The sequence below is a fragment of the Hyperoodon ampullatus genome, assembly GCF_949752795.1.
Source record: "Hyperoodon ampullatus genome assembly, chromosome: 19".
NCBI classification, from domain to species: domain Eukaryota; kingdom Metazoa; phylum Chordata; class Mammalia; order Artiodactyla; family Ziphiidae; genus Hyperoodon; species Hyperoodon ampullatus.
The window spans coordinates 38,305,099-38,317,829 of NC_136932.1; the positions used below are offsets into that span (position 1 = coordinate 38,305,099).

Below are 12,731 nucleotides of genomic sequence, written 5' to 3' on the forward strand. Positions count from 1 at the left end.
ATTTTAAAGGCCAAGCTAGTGCTCTCAATTCGTTTCAAACTTTGAGGCAAATAGAGAAAAACAACCCATGAAGTAAAAGTCAGAATGTAGAAAAGGCTTATCTTAGCATCCTCTAGGCAAACAGTGCGGACAACTGACAGCCTGGACCCAACCCCCCTCAGGCCCTGTTCCCACCAGCGGCCAGGCTGGCTATTCTCGGTGTCGGCCAGGCAGGAGAGACCTGGCTACAGGCTGCCCAAAGCCACTGCCGCACCCCAGGTCATGTCCCCTTCCCCAGAGGTGCCAGCTTCCACCTTGGCTCTCAGGAGATGCTAATGGCGTCTCCAAGACAGCTTCTGAGAGAAACAGTCTACACACAACAGACAGGATTGGGAGAGGAGGGTGGATGAGCCGCATTCCTCCTGCTGCAAAGGCTGTGTGCCGCCTTCATGCACATCACTTCCAAGCGTTCAAAATCACCTCACCTCCTGAGGCATGAGACAGAGTCAAGGCCAGTGAGGCCTCGAGTTTGACAAGATGGTGAAGACAGCAGAAAAACACTGGGCTCCTTTCCAAACCTGGCTCTTCCATGAACCAGCTGTGTGAGCTTAGGCCAGTCACCTAAACCCTGGGCCCGCCTTCCCGTCTGGAGACCGAGGCAAAACCAGCTCATCCTGCACCCAGGTCACTGTATCTAGTTGCCACTTGCCTACTTGTGACTCAACACCCCAGCTGTGGCTTCTGGCTCCTCACTGAGTTGGTGGGGTATCACTTCTGGCACTCAGCTGGCTCCTATTTTATGCAGGAAGACGTTTCAGGAGCAAGGGGATGGGAATGGGTGGTGAGATGAAAGTATCTGGAGACAAGAAGCTGTCCTTTGCCACCTGGAAAATCAGCCCCCTCCACGCAGGGGAGAACATGTGGACCCAGCTCAGGGGCAGCTCATTCCTGAAGGTTTCAGTGTGAGCCACGCAAACCTGGCAATCAAGCAGCCCTAGGAAGAGAACCCACGCAGAGGATCTTTAGCTACACAGGCAAGCAGTTAGTAGAACTTTCATACCAGGAAGCAAATGCTCTATTTGAGCAAGTACAAAGCAGCATCTTGAACCAGATACAGAGGGTCACTGACTTACAATGGTTTAAGATTTTTTTTGATTCTACCATGATGCAAAAGCGATACACTCAATAGAAACCATGCTTTGAATTTTAGATTTTAATCTTCTCCCAGGCTAACAATATGCAGCCCGATCCTCTCTCACAATGCTGGACAGGGCAGTGCCCGGTCAGGCACACAATCACGAGAGTCAACAACAGATACAATTACAACCATTCTGCACCCAGACGACCGTTTGGTTTTTCACTTTCAGTATACTATTCAATCAATTAGATGAGATAGTCAACACTTAATTATCAAATAGGCTTTGTGTTAGATGATTTTGCCCAACTGTTGGCTAATGTCTAAGCGTTCTGAACATGTTTAAGGTGGGCGAGGCTAAGTTACGATGTGCAGTAGGCTAAGTGTATTAAACGCATTTTCAGTTTACAATGAGTGGGTTTACAGGGACGTAATCCCTCTGTAAGTGGAGGAAGATCTGGAATCTACAGAGAAAGCTGAAAGAGGCTTGGGGAATCAACCAGCTTCCTCAGGGGGTCATATGCCAAGGGCTGCTGCAGCTATCAAAAACCAAAACTATGTGGGAGTCCCCTCCTGAAGGGGCCAGAAAGAAGCCCAGCAGCATACTCTGTACTTTCACGGGCCTGGCCTGCGCTCTCCTGGACCCAAAGCAGTGGTGACATCAGTGAATAACACATGGGCCCCTGCAGCCAGGGCCCTACTCCCAGCCACTGCCTGAATAACAACTGGTGAGATGATCCCAGGGGTGTGCAGCTGGAGAGGAAGTGAGAAATCGCTGGGGAGCCAAGGAAAAGGATTGAAGCTCCAGAACTCATCCTTACTTTAACCAGAGTAGCTCTGTTTGTTATGTTTTAGATTTGGGGTTCCTGCATAAACAAAGAGGTCTGCGAAACGTTGAAACCTCTGATCTAATCCAACCCTTCCAATGATGGCTGGGAAAGACGCTGGGAGTCTGCCCATCAGTAAGAGACCTGGAGTTTTCTTTTCAACTGTTCGGCCAGCAGAGCTGGGCACAGCACACACACACCAGGACAAGCGTCTCTCGTGAGTCAACTTATGACGAAATCTCCAGGAACAACTAACAGAAGCTATTCCTGCCTGCATACTGACAGACAGAAGAAAAAACGTTTCATGTATCCTACCTTAATGTTTCTTATTCATTTAGGAACTGGATTCACTTACTTTTCATTTACATATAGTCTTAAAACTACAAACTACTCCATTTATGCTCTTTGTTATAAGCAGTGCTCAGAATCGGACACATTTGTACAGATGCCCCAGTTAACTTGTTCCTCAAGTCCAGTGACCCTGTCTCTTGCTACTAAACATCTGGCACCTTCTCTCAAGGGATGAGGAGAGAAGCCCGGATCCAAGTAACCTCTAATCCCAGAACACCAGCACGTGTCACGAACGGCAGCCCAGCAGGAGGACCAGCTCCTGGATCCATCGCGGTTACTCCAAGACTTAGCAAGCTGCCTCCCTCAAAGTGCAGGTCCTTCCTCCCAGATTTCCACATGGGGCCAGGGCTATTCTCAGGCTGCTCCTGGAAATCACAGCTAAGAGCAGAAACCAGCACCAAGAATCAGCATGAGGAATACATAAGCCACAAGGATGTATTGTACAACACAGGGAACACAGCCGGTACTCTGTAGTAACTATTAATGGGATATAACCTTTAAAAACTGTGAATCGCTATATTGTATACCTGTAATTTGTGTAAAATTGGACATCAACTATACTTCAATTTTTAAAAAAATAAGTAAAAAACAATCAGCATGAGAATGCCTGTTCACACATCCTGAGGCCGCCTGAATTTTCTTTGCCTTATTCCACAGCTGCTGTCCATCCCTGTGTCCCATGTCACAGCAGAAGTGACATTTGAACCTGGCTTTGCAACTCCAGCTCCTCTCTCCCAGGATAGCAGAAACCCAATAAAGCAACCTCAATCCTTTTTCTTTTTTTTCTGTGAAATTTATTGTTTCCACATTAAAAGATTTTTTTGAGGGGGAGTATTTTTTTTTAACCACATGATGATCCTACACAGCTGCCCAGGGTAGGACACCATCATAAGTCTTTAACATGCCATATGAGTTCTGAATAAATAAAAGCTACAAAGCCCAAGTTATATACAAATATCTTAGGCAATAATGTTTACAAACCTATGTACAATAAAACAAATGTAAACAGTAAATGCAGCATGAGAGTAATCAAAGGATGCACAGGGACAACCACTTATGGTCAGTCTGCCCCCAGGAGCTGGCACCAGCCGGCCCCTGGAATCAGGCCACTCAACCCTTCCTAACACAACTGGACAGGCCCTCTGAAAACAAAACAAAAACACTCTGAAGGTGTCATTTAACTGAAGGACCAGAGAGCTGGCGAGGAGGTTGCCACCACCCACTGCCCCGAGTCTCAGGCACATGGAGGAGGAGGAGACGGCAGGGGCACAGCCCTGCGCGTGCCCAGGTCCCAGAAGCTCCTGCCACCTGGGCTCAGACAGGCATTTTGCTGCTCTGGGAGGGTAGTCTATGGAATGATAACTGCTAAAGTAAAACCAGAAGGTGCAGAAAATGTTCCCTAATTCAGTGACCTTCCTGACTCTTTGCCAGCAACAGGCCCAAACCGTGGGGGATGGAGGTGGGGGACACATGATCCATGAGCACTGGAGATGCCTGGGTGGGAGCTCAGGAGGAGAGCGCACGTCGACCTGATTTGGGGGAGAACCTCTAGAAGATCTGCAATGTCCTAAACATAACTAAATCCTATCAGTACAGCAGGGAGGGGGCTATGAGGCAGGTGTGATGAATGGGTACTTCCGCATCCAGTGACCAAGTAATACGTGTATGTATCACCTTGTGACCCACAAAAGTGCAATCATGTGAAACCAACGGCACTACGGCGAGAAGAGAAAACAGCCAGTATTGATGTCGCGCAGAGTCCTGGGGCTGGGCAGGGCCCAGCAGCCGCCACTGCATGCAGCCTGCCCTCTGCCAGCCGTGGGGAGGCAGACGGAGGGGCACAAGCTGGGCCCGGGCACCGAGGGGTGAGGCGTGGGTGTCCTGGGTTGTTGCAGGAGGGCGGGAGCCCCGACCTGGGGGCTGGGCTCTCACACACTGAGAGGCAGCATACCCGGTGCCGACGACGGGCGCGAGGAACCCAGACCGGGAGGAGGAGAAGCCGGGTCAAAGCCGTTTACTGCCCTGTGGGGGTGGCCAGAGCAGAGAAGGGAAGAGAAAAAGAGACTGTCATTTAAAATCACTCGACACACAGCGAAATTCATTTGCTCTCTACAACGATTCCTCTTCCCGGCCTAGAGCAGAATCCTGATGGCCCAGGGGAGAGAGCTGCCTAGAGAGCATGAGCTGGTGAGAGACTTGAGAAGCCCGTGGTCCTGGGGGTGATGAGACTACTGCTCCCTTCTCGGCAACTTCATCACACTGGCTGTGGCAGCCACAGCCCTGACTGATATCCCAACAGAGCAGGTTAAACGTCTACCAGTAGCGAACTACCTAAATAAATAAGGGTACAAACCAACAACGAAATATCATACAGCCATTAAAAACACATTCCAGAGTTCTTAACAGCACGGAAAATATTCCGAATGTAATTAACGCTAGGTGGAAAAAGCATCAGGTTACCAAACTGGATATGCTCCATAATATGAAGGCAAAAAAGTGAGTAGTATATATTCTGGACTACAGCCCCTTATACAGCTAGACATTACCATCCAGAGCTAAATCTAGAATGTGTGGACACACACACACACTCCCACATATACTACAGAAGGAAAATGTAACAATAGTTACTCTTCTTCCCTCTGAGTTGTGGGTAAATTTTATTTACTACTTTATACTTTTCTGTTGTTTTCCAGATCTCCTACAATGTATAGGAACATCTTAAATAAGGGGTAGAAAAATAACTTTTTAAAATTGTTCAGCAAGCAAAGCCAGATGGGTTGGCTTCCCTGCCACCTTGTGAGACACCAGCCCCGCCCAGTACAAGCGCCTGCAGCCAGGACCCAGCCCCGCCCCAGCCCCAGCGCCCAGCAGCACAGCCTCAGGAAGCAATGAGGGAGTGAGTGCAAGGCCTGCAGCACCTCTCAGGACACCACTGCAGCCCTTCCATACTGACAAACTTCCTAGGAAAATGTGTCCCACTCACAACTTGGGAGATGCCGCCAAGTGCAAGGGGCCGGACTGCCCCACACGTGCCCACCACTGTCCCCACTGGCCTACTCATCAGAGGGGCCCAGGGAGTTGAATACAGACTCATGGACAGAGGTTCTCTTAAAAAAACAAAACACAGACACATATTCCCCACCAAGATCAAGATGACGGTTTCATACACTGAAGAGGTGAGGGCAACCTCCTGGAGAAACAGGCATGAAAAGAGACTTGACTAATGACCCTTGACTACTTTGAAAAACAGTTAACATCTGAAGAAACTAACCTGCATATAGATTTTGAGTTGGAAATCAGGCTACCCACACAGGCCAAGAGCAACAGAAGAGGCTCTGACCAGTGCAATCTCTCCCTGTTGTCCATTTTTCCACCTCAGTGATGCACAATCAAGATTTTCTCTTTTCTCTTTGGGCTGGGGAGGTCTGATATTTGAGCTTCATCACATTTGAAAACTTTAAATCATCCCTCTCCATCCTCCAAGGCTGCATGCCTTTGCCTCTTCTGGGGACAGAGCCCCTTCTGTTGCTCTTGGCCTGTATGCCATCCTATATGCCATTGTAGCCCTCACATAATAAGCCATTTGTCTGTCATTTGTCTGCCTGGTCCCAGAGCCCTGATGCCTGCCTCTCCTAGAACCTCAAGGAGAACTAACTAGGCAACCCTCACAAACAGCTTCAGCTTTACACGTGTGAACATCAGATTCCCAGCTGCACAGAGCATGGCAGCAGGCAGGGCTACAGACAGTCCCCAAAACTCGGCAGAAAGGGAGCACTGCTGGGTGCCACGAAGAACCTGGCACCTGTTCCACAGGGCGTGCAAAAGCAGCAAACGTGAGGATGGCTCCACATGCAGGTTCAGGACTGAGATTCCTGCATTTTCAGGAATGGACCTTTAAGGAATGTTAAGTTCATCCCCATTGTTATACTGCCAAGGAAACAAAAGCAGGAGAAGGTCCAGCCATTCACCTGAGTGCACCCTGTGAGCTTGTCAATGGGGAGCTGGGCCCACAACCTGCCTCCAGATGCCCAGGCCATTATTCTTCCTCAGTTTCCTCCTGGCCCAGGGACACCTGACAGGCTCCAGTGAGCAAGCACGTTGATGCTCCCACTGCAGGTTGCTCTAATGGGAAAAATAAGCAGTGCAATCCAAAATATAAACAGAAAACAAGAAACTTGATAAAGTAGCTTCTCTGTGTGGACAGAAAAGGGAATTCTGGATTTGAAAGTTCGATGGGAGAGAGAGAGAATAACAATCCACCAGGGTCTTACCTACCACCTCTCTTTGAGTCAAGAATTAGTAACTAAAAGACCAGGAGAAAGGAGAAAGCTGAACCTAGAGGCAGAATTATCAGTCTGGTGAGGTCCCTTGAGGGAACTGTAAACTGTGCAATGAGGAAAGGTTTCCAGGAAAAGAAACACCTCCATACTCACCACATTTGGTTTTAGGGAGCAGCAAAAGAGCCGAAGGGCAATGTCCCAGTGGACAACACAGGACTGAATGGAGAAAGAATGGACAGGTATGGAGATACAGATCTGGGAATCATCTATGTAAAAAAGGTTCCAGAAGCTATAAAATTTCCTGATCATACCACAAAAATCTAGTTTAAGAGTCTGAAAAATAGAGAATCCAGCTAAGACAAAGAACTAAGGTCAGCTGTAAATGGCAACAGAAGAAGTGAAAGAGGGAAAAGAACCAACGCATGTTTAGAAGCTGGTGAGGAGGATAATAAATTTAACACAATATAGATAAAGCATGGGGACTAAATCTGTCAAAGCAAGGACAGGTACACCTGAGAGGGCAGGAAAGAAAAGGAAGAGACTGGGCTAGAGCTAATTCAGGAGAGCAGGCAGACACACTCCAGACCCCAGTCTTCCAGTTATATGGATAAATGGAAGCTCAGCACAGCACCAGTCCTCGGCCCAGGCTCTGCAAACTGAAATTTACATTCCTCAAAAGGAAGGCAGCCCTTATACATGTCCCCATCTACCATTCCAGTGTCCTGAGGGAACACAAGCGTGAGCACAGAGAAGAGTCCCCACACAGCAAGGATCCAATATCATTAGTGCTGCTTTGAGAAAACAGAAGACACTGGGTAACAGGAAGCACCCCAGGCCCGTGGAGGCAGTCAAATGCGGGTCCCAGGGCCTGGCAGTGGCCCCCAACCCCCGCCCCCCAGACGGCTGGCGTCATCTCTACCACACTCCCACCTGTAACAGGAGTACCATCAGAGCACTTCACAACCACCCCAGGACCACTACAGCTAACTTGTTTTTGTTTTGCACAGCTGAACCAATAATAATGGTGCACAGTCAAATCAAACAGGAACTTGAAAGCTCACTCATGGGCTGGAAGTTGGTTAAAGCAGTCAGCCCCATGCAGTTAGTAAAACCAGCTTGTTAATGTTAACTTGTCTTCCACCACACACCATGATTAAGAATGAAAGAGCACAGCAAACAAGTTCAGTTACCCATGAACAACGTGGGAAATATGACTTTTTCTTGCCTAGTAAAAGAAAGGAAAAAATATTAAACAGTAATACAAATACTATTTTCACACCATGCCCTAAAATTAGTCTACGTTCACCTACACCCAACCGAAAAGAAATCAGACTGGCTTACAAAATTAGGACAAGTGATACGTAAGAAGCTAAATAAAAGCTATGGATAAAAAAAGAACATTTTTGAGAGAACTCAAGTGACTGCACTGCACGTGAACTGGTGTCCTTTTGGATGAGTGATATGAACAGCTGGTAGTGGTTGGAGGAAACAGCAACAACAGGGAAGTAGGCCCAGCAACCCGCATTTTAGGGACTGAAGTGATCACAGACTAGATAAAATCCTGACTCCAAGAAGCCCTCAACTAATCAGAACTTACAAAATATTTTCAAATCCCATAAAGCAATACATAACAATAAGGCTTTATGTTTACGTGGTAAGGCGCTGCTTCATCTCAAGATTCTGAGGGAAGCAGGAGCACACAGTGTATACACGTACATTCAATACGTGCACGCACATGCAAACAACTTTGGCAAACTCTCCCAAACAGTAACAGTGCTACAGACAGACTCCTTAGGAGTGAGAGGCAGCAGGCAAGTTTTAGAGCCAAAGGCTTTTTTTAAATGGAAAGCTTCTTCTCATGCTGAAACTACAAGCTACACTTCTACAAGAACTGTCATTTATGCTTTTAACCAGCCAGGTCTAATAATGGAGCTGGGAGTGGGGCTATTTACCCCTTCCTTTTGCAGCAGGTATATGCCATCATGGTTTTTATCTAGTCACCAGGTGAGCAGGAAGGAAGGCCAGAGGTAAAAAGCCAGGCAGGCCAAAAGGAAGCCAGAATCAAAGCAAAGCAGCAAGGAAGTAAGAACATAGCAAAACCCACACAAGAGTTATCCTCAGGAAGATGGCAAATACAAACGTAACTCGAGCAATAATAGGTTAATATTTGAGTGTGCATATACAATCCATTTACCATATAAACTAAACACTTGAGAAAAAGCCAATCCACAAAACCATATTTCATTCTTAACAGAAAGAATACAATTAAAAATTTGTTCTATTTAAACCAAAACTAAACATTATCTGTAACTAGTTCTACTGAGAAGCATATTTCCAGATTCAGTTCAGGACATAAAGCCTATACCTACACCTAGGATGCTCCTCAAGGGACAGGGTCTCTGTCACAGTGCCCAGGGCGCCCTCCTCATTCCAGGTTACACTGAATCCCCCGCCATCTACCTAAGACTGGGTTCCTCTCTGGGAAATCACTGCCCTGTTGTTCTGCATCAGGGGTCAAGTAGAAGCCAGGCTCTAAGGAAGACAGAGCAGTGAGGCGGAACTGATAATGTTATCCCTCCTTCATCGTGACTGTTCTAAGGACTTAAAATCGCAAAGGCATCTGCCCGACCAATCCATTTATGGTCTGCCTGTTCTCACATCATAAGATTCCCAAGGGGGCTTCCCTGGTGGCGCAGTGGTTGAGAGTCCGCCAGCCAATGCAGGGGACACGGGTTCGAGCCCCGGTCCGGGAAGATCCCACGTGCCGCGGAGCGGCTGGGCCTGTGAGCCATGGCCGCTGAGCCTGCGCGTCCAGGGCCTGTGCTCCGCAATGGGAGAGGCCACAACAGTGAGAGGCCCACGTACCGCAAAAAAAAAAAAAAAAAAAAAAGATTCCCAAGGCCCATGAGAAATATGATTCCAGATAGACAAATAACTACTCTATTGGAGGGAATTATAAGTTGCAGGAAAAACAATTAGGCATGACTTCCAACACTCATGAAGACTCCCCCATAACCTCCCCTGTACTGTTTTGGGGAAATGCCATCTCTAATGTAAAAATATCTACCTACTTATTCCACTTATCATTATAGTACAAAAATGACACTCCTCAAGGTTGCCTGGAACTCCTAAACATGAGGAATATTAATTTTATTCTTACCACCACTGAGGAGCCCCAACGGTTAGAATAAAGTTCTGATTTATATGTTGATACTTTAGAATGTGCTTTTAATGAAATGTGTATAAAGAAAGCCCTAATTTATATATTATTTTAGAATGTGCTCCTTAATGAAATACATATACTTCAAGGTAGAATTCTCTTAAGGGAGAGAGAAAAACCAGAACACTCCACTCCACAAGGATGAACAAAAAGCTTTTTAGAGTGGACTATGTATCAAATCAGGGCCTCCACAAATGTGCCACCGTCACTGAGGAAAGCAGAAAATACAAGTTCCTTTAAGAAGTTGTGAAAATTTCTATATTGCTTTCACAGAACAAGGACAAGCTGCCTCTATGACTCAAAGCAGAGACAGTGGCAAGGGACCACTGGTGCCTCAGTTGTTGCTCCACTACCAGCTACCTTAAGTCACACAGTCAGCATCTCAGACCATAGGTCCTAACCAGTTACCTAGACTAAGGCACACCCATATAAGAGTATACCCATGCAGCATTTTGTTGGGTTTTTTTTTTTTTAATTGAGTAGAACAATATGCACTGACACGGAAAGATACTGGCAATGTAAGTCACCACAGGCATATTGCAGAGCAGTATTTAAAGTATCCCAGGGACTTCCCTGGTGGCACAGTGGTTAAGAATCCGTCTGCTGGGCTTCGCTGGTGGCACAGTGGTTAAGGATCCGCCTGCCAATGCAGGGGACATGGGTCCGAGACCTGGTCCGGGAAGATCCCACGTGCTGCGGGCAACTAAGCCCACGCGCCACAACTACTGAGCCTGCGCTCTAGAGCCCGCGAGCCACAACTACTGAGCCTGCATGCCACAACTACTGAAGCCCACACACCTAGAGCCCATGCTCTTCAACAAGAGAAGCCACCGCAGTGAGAAGCCCGCGCACCACAACAAAGAGTAGCCCCTGCTCGCCGCAACTAGAGAAAGCCCTCACGCAGCAATGAAGACCCAACAGAGCCAAAAATAAATAAATTAATTAAATAAAATAAAGTAGCCCATAAGTTTTTAAAAGTGTATAGCAGATGCATAAAAATATGATTTTACATGCCTAGGAATAACTATAAGGATGCAAAAACAGTGTGAAAATGGAAAACACTTTTTACTTTATATATTCTGTACCAACTGACATATTTTTGTATTAAGGATGTACCACTGCTTTAATCTTACAACAATTTTTTTTAAATCTCAATTCCCCAAAAAACATCTTCACATCATACAAAACTTGTATCTCCTAAACTGTACTTGATCCAGTGGTTTTATATTTTTCTAAAATCTTCAGACGGAAGGTTTGTTGAAGAGTTCACACATACATGATCATCATCATGTTCTCTTCTACTCATAACAAATATTTGCCAAGAAAGTCTACTAGCCTGCAAGCACCTTGAGCACAAGGACCGTATCATAGTCATCTTTAATCCCCAGAGCCTAACACAGCTGCCTTTCAAGAGTGCTTCCCAGGACAGAAGCTTCAGAGTCAGGGTTCCCAGGGTAACAGACTCCATGGGGACTAGAAGACGACAGACTTCATGTCCCCTAAGATCTCAATGATAACGCTTCAGGTAGGTTTATCAAACTGAGTTCATCTTTTCAAAGTTCAACATGCTCACTTAATAATGGGCAACTTCACTACCCAAAAAATTAACGTTTAGAATTTCCAAGACTTACCCTTTGTCGAAGAAAGACGTGTGCCCTGATCGAGAGAACTTCGTGCCGTTGCTATTCATCACCCCACAGTTAACATTACCTGAAGTATAGGATTTTCGTGATGCTTGGTCCTTTGCAAAATTCCTGCAAGCTGCTAATTTGGATTCTAAAGCCTACAAAAGGAAGAAGGAATGATATGGTTGTCAAAACAGTAGCTGCACATAAAAATTTGCATTTCAAACCATTTCTATTTCAAGACTCAAATCTTCTTCTCTCAGTTGATAATGCTGGCTGTTTAAGCCATATCAATCACCTAATAGAAAGAGGGAATATTTATGCTGACTCCCTTTCTAATGAACTCAGAATATATACTTCTCTCAGTGTTACTGAGGGATACAGATATAATCCTCACCTTACAACTAAGAAAAATGTGGCACAGTATACAGAGATGGATCCCAGGTCTCTTGGCCCTATCCACTGTTTCTTTCTAAGTTGTGGACTGTTAGTTTGCTAGTTGGGTGTGTGCGTGTGTGTGTTTTGGGAGCAAGCATTTTAAAGAATGCAAAAACATCACTTGAAAATTTTTTAAAGCAGCCAATCCTTTCTTTAGGGCTTCAGGTTAGTCGTTTCTACTGTATCAGACTGGATAAGTTCATTTACAACACCTCACATGAAGTTAAATGTTATTCTACTTCTGAGAGCACGCTGTAAAACGTCTAATACCCTTCGTCTAATACCCTTCGTCTATAATTAAATAATTCACCTGAAAATGACACCAGCCCATTAGCATTTACCTCTAAACTGAGTGCCTGCTTAGCACCTGTTACCACAACACCTGGTCAGTGCCAGGCTCTACAAACCAACAGATGACATGAAGAGAACAGAAGTTTCTCATCAATTTCCATCGCTCACAAATATCACCAACTCCCCCTTTCCCGCAAACACTTTACCAAATCATACCCCTCTCCCCGAAAAAAAAAAAGACAAAAAATAGTCCAATCCTATTATCCATGACACTAAGGAATGTGGAATACATAGATAAATTAAACTCACAGGGACTTCCCTGGTGGCACAGTGGTTAAGAATCCGCCTGCCAATGCAGGGGACGTGGGTTTGAGCCCTAGTCAGGGAAGATCCCACATGCCGCGGAGCAACTGAGCCCGTGCACCACAACTACTGAGCCCACGTGCCACAACTACTGAAGCCCATGTGCCTAGAGCCCGTGCTCCACAAAAAGAGAAGCCACTGCAATGAGAAGCCCATGCACCAAAATGAGAAGCCTGCGCACTGCAATGAAGAGTAGCCCCGGTCACCGCAACTAGAGAAAGC

General features: G+C 46.2%; 1 protein-coding gene across 1 annotated transcript in view; it reads right to left on the reverse strand.

Moving 5' to 3' along the window:
• Positions 1-3,975: 3,975 nt before the first annotated feature.
• The window catches only part of NDEL1 (nudE neurodevelopment protein 1 like 1), a 33,721-nt gene continuing 24,965 nt past the window's right edge, over positions 3,976-12,731 (reverse strand). The window contains exons 8-9 of the mRNA XM_079725656.1: positions 11,424-11,575; positions 3,976-4,314 (exon numbers count right to left, since the gene is read on the reverse strand). Of these exons, the coding sequence (XP_079581782.1) occupies positions 4,221-4,314; positions 11,424-11,575 (246 nt within the window). The 3' untranslated portion in view covers positions 3,976-4,220. The remainder of the gene's footprint in view (positions 4,315-11,423; positions 11,576-12,731) is intronic.